Source organism: Mytilus galloprovincialis, chromosome 1 (assembly GCF_965363235.1).
Source record: "Mytilus galloprovincialis chromosome 1, xbMytGall1.hap1.1, whole genome shotgun sequence".
NCBI lineage: Eukaryota > Metazoa > Mollusca > Bivalvia > Mytilida > Mytilidae > Mytilus > Mytilus galloprovincialis.
The window spans coordinates 76,217,387-76,240,247 of NC_134838.1; the positions used below are offsets into that span (position 1 = coordinate 76,217,387).

General features: G+C 31.1%; 1 protein-coding gene across 3 annotated transcripts in view; it reads left to right on the forward strand.

Moving 5' to 3' along the window:
* Positions 1–22,861, forward strand: part of LOC143084114 (multiple PDZ domain protein-like) — a 168,947-nt gene that overhangs the window by 48,515 nt on the left and 97,571 nt on the right. For all 3 annotated transcript variants that reach the window (XM_076260524.1, XM_076260532.1, XM_076260538.1), the window contains 6 exons: positions 3,465–3,556; positions 7,284–7,419; positions 8,621–8,758; positions 12,655–12,734; positions 16,692–16,865; positions 20,900–21,289. In XM_076260524.1, coding sequence (XP_076116639.1) covers positions 3,465–3,556; positions 7,284–7,419; positions 8,621–8,758; positions 12,655–12,734; positions 16,692–16,865; positions 20,900–21,289 — 1,010 coding nt within the window. The remainder of the gene's footprint in view (positions 1–3,464; positions 3,557–7,283; positions 7,420–8,620; positions 8,759–12,654; positions 12,735–16,691; positions 16,866–20,899; positions 21,290–22,861) is intronic.

The following is a 22,861-nucleotide window of genomic DNA, read 5'->3' on the forward strand; positions in this document are numbered from 1 at the left end:
CTTTTAAAATTTTGATATGTTGTTACTGACAACTAAATGAAGGTCAAGTTCAATAATGACGATTTTGACTTTTACCATTCAGGAGTTATGGTTCTTGAAAGATTGAAAAATGGAGTTTTCAGTCGTGTCCGTGCATTTACGCATGAACTGTTCTACCAAAGCTTCCCAAATTTTTATATGTTGTTACTGATGACTAAATGGAGGTCAAGTTCAATAATGATGATTTTGACTTTTACCGTTCAGGAGTTATGGTTCTTGAGAGATTGAAAAATGGAGTTTCCAGTCGTGTCCGTGCATTTACGCATGAACTGTTCTACCAAAGCTTCCCTAAATTTAATATGTTGTCACTGATGACAAAATGGAGGTCAAGTTCAATAATGACGATTTTGACTTTTACCGTTCAGGAGTTATGGTTCTTAAAAGATTGAAAAATGGTGTTTCCAGTCGTGTCCGTGCATTTTCTTATGAACCATTCAACCAAAGCTTTTGAAATTTTTATATGTTGTTACTGATGACAAAATAAAGGTCTAGTTCAATAATGACGATTCTGACTTTTACCATTCAGGAGTTATGGTTCTTGAAAGATCGTAAAATGGCGTTTCCATTCACGCTGTTTCATTTACTCATGAACCATTCAATCTAAGCTTTTCAAATTTTTATATGTTGATACTGATGACAAAATGGAGGTAAAATTTGATATTGACGATTTTCACTTTCACCATTCATCAGTAATGGTTCTTGTGATATTGCCAGGACACAAATAAATGTTAATAAATCCGGTTTGCTGTCGTTGTGACAGCCTCTTGTATGATATGAACTTGGTGTTGTTTTATTTCCAAGGCAACTTTATCTTTATGTCACAATACGGGAAAATAATTACATTAGTTGTATGTTTTATTATATAACGTTATTTCTGATTGGCTAACTGCACATCACATGTTATTCCTAAGCAATTGCATTACACAATAAAACTTATAATTCATCATAACACGAGGTCCAACAATAAAGTGCACAAGTGAATTAAATAAAAAATTAATGAAATTCCTGTTTTCATGATCCTAGCTAAAAAATGTAATTATAAGTACAATGTATTGAATGCTTCTTTTTGTAACTTTATAGGGTTGTAAAAGCATTGACCATGCGCACATTTTTAGAATGAAGCGCAGAACAAAATGTACTTCGGTCAACGCTTTTACACCCCAATGAAGTTACAAAAAGAAGCATTCAATTCTTAATTCTAATGCAATTTGGATGTAACAATGTTTTTCATTGGCTAAAAGTTGCCGTCAAATCCACAGTTGACCAGGCGTAACTAAGGAGGGACATGCCATTTTGAATTGATTGAATCAACAAATGTTCGATAACTACTACATAATCGAAAATAAAACAACACCAACCTCGAATTCGCCGTTTTAATGTAATTTTATCCCAATTTGAAGCGTACAGGTAACGTAATAACCTCCAGTTTGTAAGTTTTCATTTGTATGACGTCATGTTTAGCCATGACGTCTTTGTGCCAAAATCATTCATGAAGTTTTGCGGATTTTTTTCTATTTGTCAAATTTAGACATTTTTTCAAGTTTTATCGTACTTTTTCTTTTTGTAATGCATTAGAATCGGAATAACAGTACTGTAGTTGAAGAGTTGCCACCGTCAATTTTGATTTGACGGTCGCAAATCTCCGTTTTACTGTCTCCGCTACGCGTCGCCAGTAAAACTGCATTTTTGACCGTCAAATCTACAATTGACGGTGGCAACTCTTCAACTACAGTACTGTTATGCCTAAGTAAAATAACAAAAATACCAAACTCAAATGAAAATTCTAAATAGAAAGTCCCTAAGCAGACAGATATAAAAAAAAACATCTGATAAGTTTGAAAATCAAGCTTCTGAATATTCCAATGTAGTGGCTGATTCTAATAGGGGCCTTGAGGAAAATTTTTAGGAATAAGATTGTAAAATATTTTGGCAATTCTGTCATTACTCGCAGTTTTCCTCAATCCCTCGAATCGTCCCTGTAATAACTAGGTAAAATAATATTATAAACAACTTTGCAGCATTGTAAAAGAACATTACTTTCTAGCTAGAAAGCACCAAGAACCATTTTTAATTTTTTCTTCACATTTATATGAAGATGTACATGTGAGCTCTCTTTGTTTGTAAAGATGATTCCATCACGGGCCTGAAATACTGTAAGACAGACAAATGGTAAAATAACATAAAATTCAACCAGATTTATTCCATCATCAACTATTTTATATCTTGGCAGAAATATCAATGTCTATATAGAGTTATAGTAGGCCTTTGGGAAGGGGATTATAAACAGTAAAGAATGTATATACAATTTGATGAATATTCTGTAAATAAGTATTAAAAACTTAGTTTTAATAATTGGATACAATAATGATTGATTTATTTTATCTAAATATAGAATGATTAAATGCTTGTTTTCTTATATATGGGAATAACTCATCATATTTACCAGGATTGAAATTTTGTATTTGCGTCATACTCATGGAAAGTCCCAATAGTTTTAATCATGAGAGATAATCCATGAAATCACAAATACATAGCATAAGTCACAATCAAAGAGCTTTTAGAATTAACCTTTAGCAAGAAGCATTAACCAAATATTGTTGGATCAATCTAAACAAAATTTGATATCTTGGATAGAAAATTCTCTAAAATATAAATGCTTTAAATAAACTTTTAATACAAGTAAAATTTCAAATTGTTTTTTTAAAATGTGGTTTTGCCTATTTCGCAATACATGGAACAAAAGCCCTTTGTTGGTTTCTAGCAATTACCTCATCCTATCCATACCTTCTTGGTCAGATTGGGTACATGCATCATTCTCTGTGGCATTTAAATATTTTATGATCACTTTGAATGTCCATTGGTGAAATAAGGCAATTAAGCACTGGCAAGAATTTAAGAAATTTCAGACATCCTTGGGTATGATTTTCTATTCTCTGACATTGACAAAACTTTACTGATACTGCAAATGTTATACTTGTGTCTCAATCTTTTAAAATAGAAAGTGAAAAATTGTCACCTAACGTGACCTTTACAACAAGTCATTGTCGCCTTATGTGACCTTGACTTTATATTCACAATTCAGTGAACAGATTAAGTACTGATGAGAAGTTTTTTCATCAGGAGCATTAAGTATGTGATGTATATACTGACAATATAGTCTTGGAATCATTGAGGAAGAGATAGTAGTTGCCTGAAAATATTTTATATTTAAATTCATCCAACCTCCATCTGACAGGTACCATTTGACATGTTCCATTTGACATGTTTCAATTGACATGTTCCATTTGAGGTGTTTATTTCACTTGTTCAATTCGACATGTGTGCTCAATTTAACATGTTCCATTTAACATGCTCCATTTGAACTTGCTGTCAATTTAGGAGTTTACTTTAATTTGAAATTAAATAATCATTGATTTTTTTTACAGATGATCTGTGTGGAATTTTTGTGAAGAGTGTGGCTGAAGGCAGTGCAGCAGGTGTAGATGGGAGAATACAGGTTAACGATCAGATTATACAAGTGAGTGGGTTATCCTTCCTTGTCATAGTGAACAGGGAAAAAAAGCACCAAAATGGGCGAAACCACATTATTAGATTGTCATTCAACAAATGATATCACATTCCAGCCCATCTTTCGATCCATTTTTATGCCCCACCTACGATAGTAGAGGGGCATTATGTTTTCTGGTCTGTGCGTCCGTTCGTCCGTTCGTTCGTCCGTTCGTCCGTTCGTCCGTCTGTCCCGCTTCAGGTTAAAGTTTTTGGTCGAGGTAGTTTTTGATGAAGTTGAAGTCCAATCGACTTCAAACTTGGTACACATGTTCCCTATGATATGATCTTTCTAATTTTAATGCCAAATTAGAGTTTTGACCCCAATTTTACGGTTCACTGATAGAAAATGATAGTGCAAATTTCAGGTTAAAGTTTTTGGCTTCAGGTTAAAGTTTTTGGTCAAGGTAGTTTTTGATGAAGTTGAAGTCCAATCAACTTGAAACTTAGTATACATGTGCCCTATGATATGATCTTTCTAATTTAAATGCCAAATTAGAGTTTTGACCCCAATTTTACGGTTCACTGAACATAGAAAATGATATTGCAAATTTCAGGTTAAAGTTTTTGGTCAAGGTAGTTTTTGATGAAGTTGAAGTCCAATCAACTTGAAACTTAGTATACATGTGCCCTATGATATGATCTTTCTAATTTAAATGCCAAATTAGAGTTTTGACCCCAATTTTACGGTTCACTGAACATAGAAAATGATAGTGCAAATTTCAGGTTAAAGTTTTTGGCTTCAGGTTAAAGTTTTTGGTCAAGGTAGTTTTTGAAGAAGTTGAAGTCCAATCAACTTGAAACTTAGTATACATGTGCCCTATGATATGATCTTTCTAATTTAAATGCCAAATTAAGAGTTTTGACCCCAATTTTACGGTTCACTGAACATAGAAAATGATAGTGCAAATTTCAGGTTAAAGTTTTTGGTCAAGGTAGTTTTTGATAAAGTAGAAGTCCAATCAACTTGAAACTTAGTATACATGTTCCCTTTGATAAGATCATTCTAATTTTAATGCCAAATTAGAGAATTTATTCCAATTTCACAGTCCTTTAAACATAGAAAATGATAGTGTGAGTGGGGCATCCGTGTACTGTGGACACATTCTTGTTATTCATCAAAGAATTTAAGTTTCCATTTCATTAGATGTTCATCTACTGTAGATATTCATGTCAATAGGCCATATGCTTGACAACTAGGTTAATACCCATCTGTTACTGATTGAATGGTTAACATGGTACATGTTTTTTATCTAAATTAATGGGATAGGATGATAAATGATGGAGGACCTTTTAGCCTATTGAATTTCAACTTTCAATAATAAACCTATCAATTGAAATTTGTCATATGTTCTACAGTTCGCTTGAAATTAGTCTGTCCAATATCAGAAAAGCTATATTATACTTAAAACTTGCTTTGGGTCTTGTGACGTCTTTCAATTAAGGGAAATTGGAAAGGCTTTCAAATTTACCTCATTATTAGTTCTTGCCTTCAATAATTGAATATTAGCAACATGATTGCATAAAGGTATATTTAACCAAACAATTCCTTATATATGACGTTGTAACAAGTCAAATATCTTTTGGTGCATGGCCGTTGCTCATTTGAAAAAAAAGAGCATCAACCTTGTTATTATTGTAATAAATTATTAAAATTATTATGGCATTTGTGTTTGAACATACAGATTCTGCAAGAGTTCTATGTTTGCTAGTAAAATATGTCTCTGCAATGTTAAAAAATTACTATGACACACATTTTGCCTTAAACGTTAAAATAAGAAAAAAAAACATCAAGGCAAAATAAAGTATGAAGTTTCAAACTATGGATCAGAGTTCTGATAGTACCAGTATCTGGAAGAAATATCGCTAAGTCATAGTGAGTTGCTTAAGACTTGTTTCCCTTCTTTTCCATTGTAATCTGTAGGATTGTAGAAAGAACACTATAAACCTTTTACATGTTACAGCAGTTTCAATAACTTGATAGATAGCGTTGTCCTGATTATAGAAACTGATTGACAAATGTATCGGATATCTGTAGTCAGATTTGTAAGGGCATAGAACATTAATTGTTCTCTAGATATAAGATTAAAACACCTATCATATTCCGAATCTTAGACACATTTCCCTCCAGATTTGAAAGATATTTTAACATGAACAAATAGTTTAATGGTATAATGATAGAGTTCCAGCAGAGTAATCCATTGGGACATGTAATAACACTCATTCTTACAATCAATGACAATAGAGATGCAATTTTGTATTATATCTGTCAAAATCTCGACATTTTCTACAAATTATTTTATTTTATTTTCCAATTTAATAATGAAATATTGGGACATTTATTGAACAGTTTGTGAAAAAGTTTATAACAAGTTTTATAACAGCAGCAATAAGTTTCTTGTCTCTGTCAGTGTCTGTTTCCATATTTGTTAGTTCTTGCATGAATTGCACATGTTAAATTATTAAGTACATTTGGTTTTTTTTTAAATGAAATTGTAGTTTAGTTAATAGAACAGAACCATGACATACAAACAACTTATAACATGTAAAAATACTTTTATAATTTTATGCCATCAGCACTTTTTCAAACTTTTGGTCTTTAACATCTGACAAGCTGAAAAATGGCAATTTAACTTCAACTGATGCCATAATTGCAGATGATGTGCTATATCTTGAACCTTATCCACTATATTTGGCATTATCATTGCTAGACAAATTAGTCATCAACATTATTTTTATGCTGACTGTCTCTTTAAAATAGATTTATCCTTAAGTTCAAAGAATTAAAATAAATAATTCATTTAAAATGCACTTGTTTATTGATTTTAATGGTTTACTGCATAGTGTGACTCACTACTGTTTCAAAAAAAATTGAGCACATGCATTTACCTGTCACATTAACTGCTCAGAGAATGTCCATAATTCTTTTAGAGTCAATTGCAAATCAAACTCACAACTCATCAGTGGCCAAATGGTCTAAGTAGTCTATCTACTGCATCACTAGCAATTCAACACTGAGGTAGTGAGTTTGAATCTCGCACGAAGGCCGGTGCACTCGACTCCAATCTTAATTGACTAGGATTGTTAGACTATCTAAGGTCAGTGGTTCTCTATGGGCACTCCAGCTTCCTCCACAAATAAAAACGGACTGCCACAAAATAGCACAATAGTGTTGAAAGTGACATTAAACACCAATCAATCACAATGTATGCAACAGGCATTCAGGGATAATCATTTTTGCAATATACATCTATGCTATTTAATATTTTGTGATATACTCAGGTAGTACATTGTACCATACATGAAAATGTTTTTAATAACATTTTTTCATAAGATATTTTAGGTCTCTTTTTGTCATATTGCTCTTTAAATGTTTCAGTTCATATGCATCCATGGGTTTTAAAATATTTGCTTTTGAGAGTTCTTGATTAAGGTAAATCCAGAAAAGCAGTTTAGACCCATATTTAAAAAGATAAAAAAAAAAAACTAAACCAAGCCAACATGTTTTAAAGAAACCCTAGAAATAGTATCAAAGAATAACACTTCTTTCAAAGTAATAAATTATCTTACAAGAGTCTATTAGGAAACAGTTACAAGTCTTCACCAATCATTTTGTCTTGCTATGAAGGATAATACTGATATACAACATATGCAATCCTTACATCATGATCAGACAGTCTATATCTGTTTATTTATAGGTGGATAATCAATCCTTACAAGGTTTCACTAATCACCAAGCTGTGGAAGTATTACGAAATACTGGACAAATGGTCCTTCTTAAACTAGCAAGATATCAACGTGGACCCAAGTTTGAAAAATTACAACAGTACTTAGGTAAGTATATTGTGAAGGCCATCTTGAAAAACAAAAACAAAAAATCATCTTTGAACATAAAAGGGATAATCGGTAAATATCAAACTGTTATCCTATGGTATTTTGAACTTCCTTAAAAGAGACTGGAGTTAAAATAAGTGTGCACTCGACTCTAATCTTAATTAACTAAGATTGTCAGTTTTCCCATTGAAGGTTAGTGGTTTTCCCAGGGGAATCTGGCTTCCTCCACCAATGAAAAATGACTGCCATGAAATAGCACAATAATGTTGAAAGTGCATTAAACAACAATCAATAAATCTATTTAATGTCCAGTGGCAAATTAAATGCATATCCAGGATGAGAACATGCAAGTACAATATGAATATGAGCCAAGCTTTGTATTAGGAAGACAAGCTGGGTCGAATTTTTAACAAGATAGTTGCCATGTTAACAATCCACTTATGTCACCCTTCCTGTACATATTATTTTGACTCAAAGCAAATGAGTCTTTAATTTTACTCTTTAATGTTGCATACTAAGCGGATAAGCAGCCAATAGAAATTTTAAAGTCTTTGGATTATTAAAATCGGTTGGTGATTGAACCAACAACCTCTAGCACTGGAGACCAACAAGAAAGCATCAAGGGAGTTTATAAGTTGTGAAATTAGAAATTGTAATTACTTAGAATAAAAATTTAAAAAAAATATCAAATTAGTTTTCTTAATTAGAAATGGCAGACAGACAGCTGAGGTCTGCTTACCTGAGAATGTATAGGTAAACTCTGTTAATCTAAGTATCATACAATCATTGATCTTATTCAAGTCATTTCTCATGCTTAAAAGGATTGCTAAATATGATTTATTTTATTAAAACAATATTATAAATTATCCAATTTTTATTTTGTCAATGACAATGGGTAGTCGACCGAACATTTTTTTTACATTTAAAAGAGTTGATTCAGAAAAAAAGAAAAATAGAAAAATACAATTTTAGTTTTCACAATGTTTTTTCTAGTGTGTATGCAATGAAAATTCCAGTACTGTCATGACTTTTAGACATTTCATGATCAGTTCCACTTAAGAAACTATTTACACATTTGCAAGAGTTTTTATAACTAGTACACTAATTTAACACATGTACACACACACAAAGAAATTTAACTTGGAGTAACAATTCTAGTTATTCCATGCACTGTTATCCCTAAAACATTGTGTACTTTCAGCACACCCTAACATTAACATACCATATCCTCCCTCTAATGGAATAGGTCCTGCTCCAGAGACAGCTCCACCAGCGTATGAATCACAACAACAAGTAGATGTGGAAGATATACCAGTCATGTTCTGTGATGAGGATTATAGTAAGTGGAAGTTGTAGAAAACTGACAGAGAAAATAGTCATTATAATTTTACACAAAGAAATATTTTCAATCTCCAGGGGCACTTGCTTAGTTTTCCTCGGTTTTGAATTGTAACCCGAAATTATTTTTTTTCTCAATCTATTTATGACTTGAATTCCGGTATACAACTGTTGCCTTTATTTACAAACTGGTAATTATATTACATGTATGTACCAAAAGAATCAATGATTTTGATTGGCTCTGACAACAATATCAAGGCATTATATTTTATTTTAAATTTAAGTTCTCAATAAAAATGCAACATTTATGACTGTGTGTGCTTCCCATAACAACATCACAACAATGCATAGGTATTTAAAACAAACAAAAAAACTTGATATAAATCATAATTTCATGGTTGAAGTATATAAATGTAGTTATATGAATTAATTGCTTCTTGATTTTGCACTCATTTTTAGTATGGAGGGCTTCCATGTCTTGCAAAATGTGCTTCAGTCAGCGCTTTTACACCGCAATAAAACTACAAAAGGAAGCATTCTATTCTTAATTTAATGGCCCTTTAAAACTAAAATTTTACATTTAGAAAATTGCTTTGAAAATAGAATCATTTGAAAATTTTCAAGCTCTAGGTGCACCTAATACAAAGTTATTGATTATAAATGAAATTATTGAATTTTTGTCTGCAAAGGTAACTATTTCTGTGTTTAATGAATTATTTTGTTTTTCCCAATGAAATGAGAATAAATCATAAAAGAAATCATATTTAATATCGTTCATTTCCTGTTTTTGTCGAGCCTGCAACTTTTGTTGCAGAAAGCTCGACATAGGGATAGTGATCTGGCGGCGGCGGCGGCGGCGGCGGCGGCGGCGGCGGCGGCGGCGGCGGCGGCGGCGGCGTTAGCTAACTTCTTAAAAGCTTTATATTTTAGAAGGTAGAAGACCTGGATGCTTCATACTTTGTATATAGATGCCTCATGTTACGAACTTTCCGTCAGTCACATTTTCAATGTCCTTGACCTCATTTTCATGGTTCAGTGACTACTTGAAAAAAAAGTTAATATTTTTTGTAATGTTAAATTCTCTCTTATTATAAGTAATTGAATAACTATATTTGGTATGTGCATACCTTGCAAGGTCCTCATGCCCGTCAGACAGTTTTTACTTGACCTCGACCTCATTTCATGGATCAGTGAACAAGGTTAAGTTTTGGTGGTCAAGTCCATATCTCAGATACTATAAGCAATAGGTCTGGTATATTCGGTGTATGGAAGGACTGTAAGGTGTACATGTCCAACTGGCAGGTGTCATCTGACCTTGACCTCATTTTCATGGTTCAGTGGTTATAGTTAAGTTTTTATGTTTTGGTCTGTTTTTCTTATACTATATGCAATAGGTCTACTATATTTGGTGTATGGAATGATTGTAAGGTGTACATGTCTAGCTGACAGGTGTCATCTGACCTTGACCTCATTTTCATGGTTCAGTTGTCAAAGTTAAGTTTTTGAATTTTGGTCTATTTTTCTAATACGTTATGCATTAGGTCAACTATATTTGGTGTATGGAAATATTTTATGATCTATATGTCTGTTACGCAGGTTTTATTTGACCTTGACCTCATTTTCACGGTCCATTGCTAAGTGTTAAGTGTTTGTGTTTTGGTCTGTTTTTCTTAATTTATAAGCAATAAGTCAACTATATTTGTTGTATTGAAGAATTGTTAGCTGTACATGTCTGCCTGGCATGGTTCATCTGACCTTGACCTCATTTTCATGGTTCATTGATCCATGTTTCGTTTTCTTGGTTAATGTTGAGTTTATGTGACAGTTGTAATAAAGCTTTATATTTAGGTCTATCAACATAATATCAATGATTAGTAAAGAAGGCGAGACATTTCAGCGTGTGTACTCTTGTTATTTTTAATAACAATTTTCTTTTCTTTTTTCTTCCGTATGACGACTAGAAAATGATTGTTTATTGTTATTATACTACAATTTGCATATTTTTTCTTTCATGTTTGACAATTTATAAATTCTAGTGTTATTGATTTTAAATTTTATATTGGAGACACTGTAAGGTCCTTGCTCTGTGATATATATACGTATTGATTATAACAGACTGTTTTGACATTAATGAATTCTAGCAGAACATCGTCTCGACCAGGATTCAGATCATACCGTCTTAAAGTGTCCTACACACAATCCTGTCATTCCCAATAAATACAAAATAAAATTGTATTTGTTTGAGCTACATTTTAATTTGTCTACAACAATACTTTCATGGGACAACAATTATTGGTCTGGCATTTCTTATACCTTCATGACAATGGTAAATTAATAGGAGGTTTTTAGTTGTCTAGGAGATAATTAAATCAACGAATTTACTAACCACTAACGTTTTGGCTAGTGACATGTCAAATGTCTGTGTGCCTTAATGTAATATTGGTACATGTAATTTAATTTAACTAAAACATGTGTAAACCATTTTTTTGCAAGTGGTCAATTTTATTAAATTAACCAAAAAGTTTTTCGACATAGATCAGGTAGACGTTATGTAAAGTTATACAAAAGTATGCTATCTGAGTAACTTTGATTTTGTTTCCTTACAATAGTCAGATTAAAAATATTTAGATGGAACTGACCAGTTGCAAGAAAATTTACAAACACATGAATTGCTGTTGCTGTGAAACAAAATTAATCAGAATTAACAATTGAAAATTTTTAAACCATTAAAAAAATTTGAGTTTTAAAAATATATTAAAACCAAGGTTGAAATTTCTGTTTTAAAACTTGTTCTCTTTAAAATAAAAAAAATCATATAACAACATTGTTTAATGAGACCAGTAACAGCTACATAAGTCACATGTCACCTAGAATTTTATATTTGTTTATATTTAGACAACTTTTACATTTCCGACTGTTGTCCATCATTTTCATTATATGATGACATTGCGTCTTGTGGAGTTGTCTATTATTGTGTCGAGATCAGTTGTTTATTTTTCCGATTATTATGTATAAGTGTATTGACAGGGATAACAATGGCAGATTCCATATGATCAATCGGTTATGACAATTAACATAGAGTATTGACACTTTGCTTTACTAGCACAACTTGTATTAATTGTTGATTAACAATGCGGAATAGTCCATGATACTGGAGTTCATGGGGTCATTTGGGACAAAGCCTGTATAATTTAAGAAACATTTCTATGATATTACAATGTATGAACTGAGTTATGATGAATGTAAGACTATTTAAAAACAATGTCATGTTTCTGGCTATTAGCAAACATATTTATCTGTTATGCAATGCAGTCATAGATCAAAAGTCTTTGATGGGTCTTTAGTATAGCTGCTCATATTTGTATTTTTAAATGAATACTGTGTACCAACTTATTTTCCTAGAAACATATTTACCTGAAAGCTCTTTCCACTCCACTTGCTATTCATTTACAATAAATTTCCTGGTGTGTATATGTAGGAGAAGACTAAAGTTTATTTAGTAACATTTTTTTGCCAAAATTAAACTGCTCATGAAAATTTGTTAGTTTTACAGTACTGTTCAGTGTCGGATCCAGCCATTTTTAAAAGGGGGGGTTCCCAACCCAAAGTAAAGTGGGGTTCCAAGTATATGCTCACATTCAAATGCATTTATCGTCCAAAAAAAAAGGGGGGTTCCAACCCCCGGAACCCCCCCCCCCCCCCCGTTCTACATTCTTATATTTGAAAAGACTTATGCAAAGAGCTCAGAAAAGACATTTTTGAAGGCTGTATGGTGACTAATAATTGCTTGATCCACAAAATTTGGACTAGTGTTGAATAGTAGTCTCATTGGCAATCAAATTAACTCCTTATTTTATATAAGTAACTATATATATATATCTATATCTATATATTCAGCTGGGGAACTGTTACCAGATGTAGAGGCTGCTATTAGACAATGTTGGGAACCTATTATAGGAGAAGACTTTGAAGTTGTTGTAAGTATTCCAGATATGTTGTAAAATGAAATGAAACTTTTAATCCAATCAACACAAAAGAAAAAAACAACATCTAAACGTTTTTCTAGTCCTCTTAGTTTGACTTGTTTTTAACCTTGAGTTATATTGAAAAGACCCAAACTTTCAAGGTCTTTACAAAATAACAGGTTTTAGTTTGACATGAAATATGTTGTAAGTTACAATCTCTGCATTGAATGCATAATGTCTTCTTGTAAATGTCTGGTCAATTCCAATTAGGCTGATTTGTAAATGTCCATTTGAAAAAAAAAATACCTAAGCAAAAAGGGTATATCAGTTAATTTTTGTGTTTGCCTAGTCTAAATGTTTCTATATTTAACGGTAAATGTTTTACTGCGAAATTCACCCTATGCAAACATTTCACTGTTCATTTTTAAAATCGCATTGTACAAGGCCATGAATAATGAACAAAGCAAATATGTGTCTATCCAATTTAAATCCCAAACATAGAGCAAATCCATTTACTAATAAACAGTTTACAATTTGAAATAGTTTCCTGAAAAAGCAAACACTTAAGTTAATGCAGGCTCAAAGATCGAAATTTAAAAAAATGGCCAATAATACTTGTATGGATTACATCAGACCTCTTAATATTTTGATGACATAAGAATGACAGGAATAAACGAATATGCTGACCTATATGTAAACATTACTTTTGCAAGAAATTCATTTAGAAATCTCAATAATTTCTTCAAATTGTTTCTTTGATAGTCTGCCCAAGAGTTTTCATTGTTTCTTTCTCTTCTACTCAATTATCCAAACCTAAAAATTGTTGATGATGTAGAAGTATGTACTTCTGTTGGTCTGTTTTTGCCAATGTTGTTTGCATAAGAGAACTTTCATCTTACATAATAAGAAAATCTATAGTTGTGGTGAAAGCAACATGTTAGAAAGTTTGTTGAAGATTGTTATGCAGTGTTCTTTAGATTAATTACCAATGTTCACGATAAGATATGAAAGATCAAGGTCGTAAATAGGCTTTGCAGATTAGTAACATTTTGAATATGTATAGTTGAGAAAAACAATGAAAGTACATTTGTAGTTGGAACTTGGAAATTTGTGTATTTATTCTATTAACGCAACTGTATAGAGAACATTTTGATGGCATGACTCAGGCATCAGAATAGTATAATGGTAGACTTCTTTGGTTCATTATGTTGCAGTCTGGTCTCCTCTATGTAAAGAAAAATTGTTTTCTTCAGTTAATTAAATAAAAAAGACACATTGTGAAGTGGTCAATATACTATATATCTTCACTTGTTTGTCACCATGGTCAGAGGCTCCTTAAGGATATTTTTAAAAGAATTTTTGATAATCCTTTACTAAACTTCTTTATTTACAAAAATATCTGTCTAAAAAGATAACTATACTATGGGAAATATATAATTTGAGGAAATAAACTTTATTTTATGGTTTGATGTAGAATGTTTTACCTTAGGTGCCTTGTGATCAACTTGGCATATGATTTAATAACAGGACCTTCATTGTATAAGTTAGTGGAATATATTGAATTAGACACATATAGATTGATCATATTGTACTTGACAATCTTATGTCACCAGTCTGTAGTGGTTTATTGGATTTGGGAGAGATTCTATATTGTTGAAATTAGCATTTAGTTCCAGTGGTTTCAGACTATCTCTTTTGCCAATCTACTAGGCATTTAGTACAAACTCATTTCAATACCTAAGAAACAATTGAAGTGCATATGTCTTTTCTTAAGAATTAAGACATAAACTTATTCGATCTGGTGATATCTAATTTTCTTCAATTCGAATTTTATCTACATCAATTGAAACATGGTTTAAAATTAATGAACCACTTTATTAGTCAGGAAGGAATATGACAGTTGTTTTCCATTCATTTAATTGATTTAAGAGACTTTCTGATTTGAATTTTCGATGCAGTTTGGTATTTTTTTTTTATTTGACTTTTTTACTAGAGGTGACTAGATTTCGCTCAGTTGTTACAAGCAGTTTAGGTTTCAACTTCTGATATAATTTTTTAAGAGCTGTTTATGAAATTAAAACATCAATTAAAAAAACAAGTTAATATTTGAATGAATATGGGTGTAATTTGGAATAATTATATTTTGAAAAAAGCTGCAAAATGTAAAGGCAAATAAAATTCCAGGTGATTTAGAAACTTTGCAGTAAAATGGTGTCTATTGAAATCATGAAAAACAGAATTTCCTTCTCTCTCCTAGCTACTTCTTCAATCTTGTTGAAGATTTAATGGTATATCTTGATGCAAAGTTAGCAAACATGTTGAAGATATCTGACTGCTAAGTTTTGAACTCTCTCTATACCTGCAAAAATTACACATAAAGAGCTACAAGATTTTCTGTTAATGTAGAGACATTCAGCAATCCTAAAATATAAATATATATTGCTAAGTTTTCAGCAAAGATTTAACCTTGATTTTAAGAAATATGACCATAGAAAAAGAAGCAAATCACAGACTGGAGGTTAATATGAAATAATTTTCACATTCAACGAGACATGAACATAAACTGATTTTAAGAGGACAATAGTTCTGACAAATGAGTATTTGTAGTAAATCAGGATACATTCAGTTAAATAGATTTGTCTGATAAGGAAACAGAACAATAATATTCCATGGTAGAATTCAGACGTTTAATAATTGTTTCCCTATCGGAATTATATACTTATTGATTTTGAATATTTTTATGCTGGGATTTGATAAATGCATTAGTTTATAGTAACTGATGCTTTGAAAATTACTAGTATTAAAACTGAACTATTATGAAAAGCAATGGTTTAGAGTGGGTGGTTAAGTCTTCTAGGAACAATAAAATATAGTAATATTCTAAAGCCTAAACTATTGTTACAAAATTTCAAATATAGTGAATAAACTCCAGAAATTTTAATTTCATCCAAGCGCAAGTTAATAACATAAAGCTTTGTTTAAAATTATGAATAAATGGTTTTGTTAATAAATGCTAGGGTTCAACATAAAAAATAGTTTTGATAAGGCTATTTGTAAGCTTACCGTAATTGACTTAACGGAAAAAATGATGAATTATAGCTGTAATAAGAAAGCTTAGCTTAATATGATTAAAACCTAAGAAAATGACTTATTCTTTAGTACTTGATCTTCCAGTAGTTGTAAAGAAGGGGTCAAAAGTTAAATAGAGGTGTTTTCACATTAAAGCTTATAGAAGATTAGGAGAAAAAAAGTATGAAACCTAAAGGTATATTCCAAAATAAATAAATTTGGTGAATTTACTGTCTTCTGATTGGTTAAAATAATTAGCTTTATTTTCAATGTTATCAATTTTTATGGCGACACGCCCACTCTAACATTGTGTATTCATACGCAAACATCTGTGTACGTTGTTATTCGTATTAATATATATCTTTGAGCCTTATTTTTGATAGAAATTTATTTATAATGAATGGCAATAATTTATTTTGAATTTATTGAACCATAAAATTAATTTTTGACTCTTCACATTTAACATAATCCGCTTCGCGGATTATTCAATGTGAAGAGTCAAAAATTAATTTTATGGTTCAATAAATTCAAAATAAATAACAGCCATTCATTAAATATGTAAATACTAGCTATTTTTGGTAAGTATTTCCTTATAGAATCCTCATGTGTTTGACTCTGATAACGCTTATAGAAAACTTTTGATAATAATCAATTTTTAACACCCATATCAATATCATGTAAAGTTTGAAATACACCACGTAATGAGGACCTATATGACTGAAAAATTGGGGAAAAACAACATCAACTTGTAAAGAGGACCTATATGACAGAAAAATGGAAAACAAATTAATGAGGTTTAGTCAGAGATGTAATAATGCTAGCTTTCATTTTACTATTTTTATAGATTTACATGTTCTGCTACTAACCATGCAGCTATAAATTATATGATTCTATTTCTAGGTTTCCCAACTTTCCAAATTTCGTGAAGGAGGAGGATTAGGTATTAGTTTAGAGGGGACAGTTGATGTGGAGAATGGTGTAGAAGTCAGGCCTCATCACTACATAAGGTCCATCTTACATGATGGTCCCGTGGGAATAAATGGTCGACTCAAAAGTGGAGATGAATTATTAGAAGTATGTATATTCATATTCCTTGAATTAACCCCATCTAAGCATATATATTTTTTAATTGAAAATCAAGCTTCTTAGTTGAAACTAGTGGCTATCTTGGTATTGCTTCAAAGGATGATTTTTAGACTTCCAAGATGAAGAAAAGCAGAAAAAGACATGTTCTATGACATGTTTGGTGTATGGTTATTTCCCAAAATAATCAGGAATGCGGACTACATGTATATATCCTTTTTCTCCTTATTTGACTTGTTTACTTTACTGTATAATCCAAGACACAAATCTGTATTGATTAATGTATGACAACAAATCCATCATCAAAACTTATATTGTCCTTTAGACTTTCAGCAGAAAAAAGTATTTTGTTACTCCAGAATTGGTTAAACACATGATTTGGATGTTGTCACATTCAGTTCTTAATTTATGTATCACCTATAAAGGAAGTGGCTTAAGCTAGGCTGTCATATTGTTTTCTGTGGTCACCATCAGCAATGGTTAAAATATGTGATTTGTTATACATGCACACATATATTGCATATCTCTGACTTTTTTTAGTTATTTTTCAACAACATATTGCTTAAAACTGTTAATAATTTACTTCACTAGTACAGTGTACCAGGGAAGGGTCCCTGTTGTCTTGTGGTAAGCATCATTATATTCGTACATCTAAAATATATTACAATCAACAATGAAGTAAACAAATTTATATAAAGAGACTCATTTATTAATCAATTCTATATATCATCCAGCTTATATGGTTATTTAAATGTTTCCTTACCATTATTTATGCCACTGCCATAGTAGAGGGGGGCATAATGTTTTACCCTTGATTGATATAAGTATCTTTTTGGAATGTCTTCCTGTTTTGAAATTGTCAGTTTGATCAACTTGAAACTTATTACACATGTTCTCTATGATATGATCTTTCTAATTTTAATGCCAAAAAAGAGTTTTGACCCTAATTTCATGGTCCCCTTATAATAGAAAATAATAGTGCGAGTTGGGCATCCATGTACTATGGACACATTCTTGTTCATTTTTTTACTGAACTCCAGAAACTAATAAAGGACATTGAAGAAACATGTGAATGCAATCTTCAACTTTATTGCATTAATGACAAATTGAAATATGGTAGATAGAACCCCTTTAAATGATATTTTACCTGGTAGAAGAAAGTGCAAATAGTTCAACAGAAAACTTTTGATCAAACTTGAACATATAACATGATATACTATTAATGTATTCAAGGATTAACATTATCATTCATGGATTAAAACCAATAGGTACATCAATTTTATTCTGAATTAATGATTTATGATTATTCTGAAAAAAAATCATCATTATATATATACAAAATTTAATTTTCCTGTATGAGGATTTAACTATTCTCTTGGGGAAAACTTTCTCTAATTGATTAATATATGAATGATCTATTACATATGGTACTAAAAGGTATGCTAAAACTTTATGCATAATGCTGTTTTTAAAGGAATTTTTCGATATTTGTAATGTCAATTTTTATTTTTTAAATTTTAAACTTAGAAAAAAAAGCACAAAAAAAACTGGTGAGCTAATCAATGAACGGTAGACTAAATGGTTATATTAGCATGGTGTGATTAGCCGATTTTATGTCTGTCAACTTAATTAGCTTTTAATTGTAGGTCAAAACATTAATTATAGAATTCAATTATAGATCAAAAGACAATAGAAGACATGTCACTATCATTATTGTAACTGTTGTATTTACGGTAGCGACTGTCTATTGATTGGAGGTTAGACAGGACATTCATCATTACAAAGAGAGTAATCTCAGGTTTTAATTGACTCTGACGAGGTTATGTAACGTCAGGAAATGGATGAAAACTTCTAATGATTCTGACAGAGTGAAGGTTAAGAAAAACAACTCTTACTTGGAATAGATTAAAACAAGCATTGGGTTGTTATTTGATCGAGAAAGAACTCTATTATGTTAAAAAAAGTATTTTATTTGAATAGATTGATGGGTATGTTGCATGATGAATAGTTCGTGCTAAAGACTTCAATTACGAATAAAGATCAGGAAAATACAGTTGGTTCTAGTTTCAATGGCTTCTAGTTGATTAAGATCTAGAACAACAAATCTCCTTGTCTATCCTGTTTTGTCTGCTGTTATTATATCCTCAGATAGAATGTTTAAATCCAATGGACCATTTTATTAGCTACAAAGAAAATGTTTGGCTGTCATCCTTGCTAGTCTGGATTTCAGATCCAATCCTGGTCTCTTATGACAATGTTATATAAATCATTAAATATAAGTCAAGTTCTAATTCGATGGTTTTGACATTTGCTGTTTAAGAGTTATTACAAATATTATATATGTTAAGTACTGTTTGACATGGATAAATGAATTATAATTAGCATTTAAGTTATTTTTCCTAACAATACCGTTGCATTGGAAATCTTTACTATTTTTTCCAGTTCTAATTGGTAACTAGACTTGTCCACACTTGTCCAAAAGGTGGTTAGTAACTCAGTTACTCACCCAAAAGTTAAAGCAAGTTTTTCACTAAGAGGACAATTCTTGTCCTTGATTAGGACTGAAGATCATTTCTATTTAAATTACTGTTTTATAGACTTAAAAGTTATTATCAAACAAACTAATATGTTCATCATGTTAATATCCTAGTTTGATGTCAATTAAGGTATTAGATTTTGCTTTCAGATTTCTGGTAGCCTGTTAGTGTCATTAGTCATGTTAGTCTAGTTTTGGGGCATTTTTGTTGAGCCTTCGACTTTAGTCGAAAAAGCGAGACTAAGCGATCCTACATTCCGTCGTCGTCGGCGTCGTCGTCGTCACTCTGTGGTTAAAGTTTTTGAAATTTTAATAACTTTCTTAAACTATACTGAATTTCTACCAAACTTGGACAGAAGCTTGTTTATGATCATAAGAAAGTATCCAGATGTAAATTTTGTAAAAATAAAATTCCATTTTTTTCCGTATTTTACTTATAAATGGACTTAGTTTTTCTGTGAGGAAACATTACATTCACTCTGTGGTTAAAGTTTTTAAAATTTTAATAACTTTCATAAACTATCCTTGATTTGTACCAAACTTGGACAGAAGCTTGTTTATGATCATAAGATAGTGTCAAGAAGAAAATTTTGTAAAAATAAATTTCCACTTTTCCGTATTTTACTTATAAATGGACTTAGTTTTTCTGCGAGGAAACATTACATTCACTCTGTGGTTAAAGTTTTTAAAATTTTAATAACTTTCATAAACTATCCTTGATTTGTACCAAACTTGGACAGAAGCTTGTTTATGATCATAAGATAGTATCAAGAAGAAAATTTTGTAAAAATAAATTTCCACTTTTCCGTATTTTACTTATAAATGAACTTAGTTTTTTTGCCAGAAACAAAACATTCACTCTGTGGTTTAAGTTTTTAAAATTTTTATATTAAATGTTCTTAAACTATCCTGGATTTCTACCAAACTTAGACAAAATAAAATTGAGAATGGAAATGGGGAATGTGCCAAAGAGACAACATTAAGCTTGTTTCTGATCATAAGATATTATTCAGAAGTAAATTTTGTAAAAAAAAATTCACTTTTTCCGTATTTTACTTATAAATGGACTTAGTTTTTTCTTCCAGTTAACATTACATACAGTCTGCAGTTAAAGTTTATAAAACATTTATTAGATTCATAAACTATCCTGGATTTTTTTACCAAACTTGGAAGCTTCTTTCAATCCAAAGACAGTATCGAGAGGGAAATTTTTATGGATGTTTTTCCTCATTTTTGTTGAGTCTGCGATTAACAGCAAAAGTAGGCGAGACACTGGGTTCCGTGAAACCCTTACGAATTTTTAAAAGATCCTGACATTTTATTTAGACACTTGTTAGTAATTGGAAACTGTATGCTCATCTTAAGATGTCTGCCTTGGTTTTATAATATTACTAGGTTACTGTTTTTTAGAAATACTTAGTATTACACATTTTCTGATTTCATGTTGATAGTTAAAAAAAAAACTTATCTTTAAAATTTTATTTTGTAGGTCAATGGGAAAAGATTGCTTGGACTTAACCACAAGGAAGTGGTTGGTATTCTTAAGGAACTTCCTCAACATGTGCGCCTTGTTTGTGCACGACGTGTTCAGCAACCAAACAACGAAATCTATGCACAACAAGATGGACAATTTTTTAGTTCAGAACTCAATCCTGGTGTCAACGAAATGGGATTTGCAACAGAACGCCTTGTCAAAGCCAAATCAGAAATGGCCCTGGCGTCTGCTGTAGAAAATAGTACTGTACAAAACTCTCTAAACAAAATGAAATCTCGGTCTTTAGAACCGCTGTCAAACTTTGCCATGTGGAGTAGCGAACCAGTTGTGATAGAATTAAAGAAAGGAGATAAAGGATTAGGATTTAGTATTTTGGATTATCAGGTACAGGAACAATATCAATAACTAGTATTAGTAAAGTAATTCATCTACTTTGTTGATTTACCAAACTTTACTATTACATGTTTGCAAACAAAATGGGATAGCAGAATATAAAAAAGGTTGATTGATGAATGCTTAATGTACATTGGCAAATAATATTTCAAATGAATATACACTTCTTTTACCTAAAGCAACACAACATTTTACTCCCTAGTTCACAAGGTAATGATTTTCATGAGATAATTTCACCCTTTTATGAATTTTGATTGACTCCCAGCTGAACAGTCTTTAATTCTGTGTGCTTGGTGTGAGAAGCAGCAAATATTGATTAAAAAATCTTATTTCACTGTCCAGGCATGGAACCCATGACCTCTCAACCTCGAGAAAACAAAACCACTGAGGCTGTTGATTTAATTAAAAAAGAGAAATGACCTGTGCAAATTATTTATAGTTAGCTGATGTTTGTCATATTAAAAGTCATTTTAAGGTGATTGACTGTGGAACAAACAATATTGACTGGTAGCTGAGTAGTCTTTCACTTTGTTAATTTAGTACATCTTCGAAATGAAATTAAAGGACGAATTTACATATTTCAGCTCAGTTTTATAGTTCCGTATAAAGTGTCAGTTTCTGTATATTGAATTTGTCTGCAATCTTCCTGATGACGATACATGTCAAACTGTCGTTAAATTCCATTGTGAAAATTTCTGTTCAGATGAAAATCATTATAAAAATTAACAATTACTCCGTGCATTTACAAATGCATTGATTCAAATGATTTTATGCAAGCTCATCAAAAATTTAAGTCGAAATGTGATTGAAATAAGAATTACGTCAATATTTTATTACAGTTTTAAATGAAGGGCATTCTGTTTACATGTATCAATGTTATTACACTGCAATGTAAATTAAATTTAAGTTATTTAATATGCAGAAGCTTTTCTATCGGAATTCCCTGTCGAATACCGCAGTCTTGTTTTTGTCCATTAGAACCAACCCATGACTTGACTATGTATAGAATAGCATCTGAATTGATTGTATAAAATTACTGCAACAGTATGTTTTCAAGTGCAAATTATTCTTTTCTTAGTAGTAAAGAATATTTTCTGTATGAGAGTTAATCATGCAAACCAGAATATGCGGTCGGAATAATTAAAACTACAATCAATTCATGGATAGTGTTAGATTAGGAAACATGCAATATTGCTTGTTTACTTGATTAATTTTAGAGATTTAACACCATGCTATATATGTCATAATACTTTTAGTCATGGGGGTTTTACTTTCTGGATTTCATAGATATTAAAACTTTAAATCAATTTTACAACCCAAACAATATACATATTGAATAAAATTCTTATTTTATTGTATAAATAAACCATTATTTAAGACGTTTCAGCCATTGGCCTTCTTCAGTTTCTTTATTTTGAAATAAGGATAAAATTCTTATGTTTGTCCATTCAGATTGAAATTAATGTAGAAATATTTAACAATTGTTAAAATCGGTTTTTTGAAACTACTGTCTTCATGTAACTTTACTTCATATTGAGTTCTACCTGATTAATGGTAGTTTCA